The 2,500-nt window shown below is 37.6% G+C and overlaps 1 protein-coding gene across 1 annotated transcript in view; it reads left to right on the top strand.

Moving 5' to 3' along the window:
* salm (spalt major) overlaps positions 1-2,500 on the top strand; it is a 60,207-nt gene that overhangs the window by 1,475 nt on the left and 56,232 nt on the right. The window contains exon 1 of the mRNA XM_035870878.2: positions 1-4. This exon is cut by the window's left edge and continues 1,475 nt beyond it. Within this exon, the coding sequence (XP_035726771.1) occupies positions 1-4 (4 nt within the window). The remainder of the gene's footprint in view (positions 5-2,500) is intronic.

The raw sequence follows: 2,500 nt of genomic DNA, 5'->3' as shown, positions 1-2,500 counted from the left end.
AGCCGTAAGTGATTAATTATTATATCGTGAATTTAATAGTTACCGTGAAAAACAATATTTATTACGTGTAGGTACAACCAACTGCCTAAGCTACAAGTTCAGGTGGATTAGGGAAGTCAGAAAAAAAAAAAAAAAAAAAAAAAGAAAAAAAAGAAAAGAAAATTAATATATCCACATATATCATATGTTTTTGTGCTATCTATCCATCTGTCTATCTATCTATCTATCAATCTATCTATCTATCCATTCATCTATCTAATCAAACATTACGAAGATCAAATCAAGATGGACGTTGTTAACGATCGTGAAATCGTGTTTCCTCACCCACCTCCTCTTACTCCATTCCTCTTCCCTCCCCCCTCATCCTCTTTCTCTCTCTCTCTCTCTCTCTCTTTCTTTCTTTACCCCTCCATCCCGCCTACCCTTCGGGATAAAATACTCGTCGATCGGTGAGACGAGAAAAATGAAGCATCTCAAAGAAAACAGCTACCGAGATGATCTCGTCGTCGATTACTACCGTGTACCTACCTACCTACCTACCTACCTACCTACCTATCTTACTACCTACCGGTTCCATACACTCGGAGAACAAGTCCGTGATTATCGTGATAGTAGCACGCGAGAGAGTCCTTAGAAAAACGATTTACCCGATTAACACCAAGATAAATAGGAGGGAATTGTCGTCGGGAATCGTAATTCCCGCGGATGTATAAGGTAAAACAATGCGTTATTACATTATCGTGCAATTTATTGAAAAATAAATATTTCCATTTGAAAATGACGAAGTTATTTTACGATACGTTTTCTAGCGTCGCGTAACTCGTACGTAAGAACATAATACTTGGTTATATTCGTGAGGTATGTAATAAAAAGAAAAATAAAGTAAAAATAAAAAGATAAAGATGAAATGAAAAGAAAATAATAATAAAAACAGCAACAATTATAGCTACAACAATAACAACAACAACAATAATAATAATAATAATAATAATAATAATAATAATAATAATAATAATAATAATAATAATAATAATAATAATAATAATAATAATAATAATAATAATGATGATGATGATAACAATAATTGAAAAAAAAAAAGAAAGAAAGAAAGGAAGGAACGAAGGGAAAAGTAAAAAAAGATAATGGAAAAGCAAATAAAGATAAAGAAAAAAAAAGAGAAAAAAAAGGACAAAAAAAAATAAGAAAGAAAGAAAAGAACGAAGTAGCCTCGAGTAAAATGCTTTCGTTTAAAACGGTAATGCGAGAACTCGATCGAGAACACGACTCACTTTCCGTCGGACCGCGTCCACTTCGTCGTCGCTACAAGGCAACGAACGTGAAATACCTTTCCAATAATTTCTCTCTCTCTCTCTCTCTTTCTCTCTCTGTCTCTCTCTCTCTTTTTCTCGTTCTCACTGTCTCTCGTTCTCGCTGTCTCTCTCTCTTACGAAAGTTCCTTAGCGATCGGCTTCCATCGATAATAATCAAGAAGACGTCGTATCCTTTGAATTCGACTTCTCGAACGTACATACGTACGTACATACGTACGTACGTAGGTAGGTAGGTAGGTAGGTAGGTAGGTAGGTAGGTAGATAGTTAGGTAGGTAGGTAGGTAGGTAGATAGGTAGATAGGTAGGTAGGTAGGTAGGTAAGTAGGTAGGTACGCAAGTACTTATAACCCTACGTATATATTTAAGTAGATATTACTTGCGTATTTTTCGTTCGACGTCTAACATAGATTAAATTCTTGCTTCACGAGAAACTATCTCATGGCTAAGAGCAAGTGGAAATATGTACCTATGTTAGTATGTATCCCAAGTACCTACGATTCCGTTGTCGATGCTAGAGAGCGGTAAAATGTATCGGTAACGCGACGCTAAGTGAATTAACGTAAAAGCGATATATATATATATGCGAGAGAGAGAGAGAGAGAGAGAGAGAGAGAGAGAGAGAGAGAGGAGGAAGACATAAAAAGGAACGAAAGAAAGGAAGTAAGAGAAGGAAGGAAGGAAGAAAAAAGATCAATAAACGAAGCGAGCCCTCCCCCCCTCAAGCAAAGTTGCAAGTATAGTATAGCCGGTGTAAGTACACGCTCGAGCCAGACTCCATTCATCCGTGAGTTCGCGCCTTTCGATATTCGAGAGGCGTCGCTAAACCGTTTCGTTCCGGAAAATAACCGAGCTCTACGGTTTTTCTTGAACCTTTCGAAGGAGCTCGCGACATAACCTATTGGATTTAACTGTTCCAAATGTCGAAAATAATGATGGTAAAACGTGAGCGAGCGCGAGCGCACGCGCGACAGCTAGACCGACCGACCGACCGACCGACCGACCGCCTATCTCGGCCTCTACGTGGTCCGAAACTTTACCCTTTTCCTTTTCATTTTGCACTCAGCAAATAAGCTTCGTACGGTGAATTAAAATGAAACGTATCGTTCGAAGATATACACTTATCTTCAATAAAGATATACATACATACGTATAAATCTTTATCGATACAA

This window comes from Vespa mandarinia, chromosome 1 (assembly GCF_050613455.1).
Source record: "Vespa mandarinia isolate Hongniang chromosome 1, ASM5061345v1, whole genome shotgun sequence".
NCBI classification, from domain to species: Eukaryota; Metazoa; Arthropoda; class Insecta; order Hymenoptera; family Vespidae; genus Vespa; species Vespa mandarinia.
Note: the sequence above shows the minus strand (reverse complement) of the source record. Positions and strands in the feature narration are given on the sequence as shown.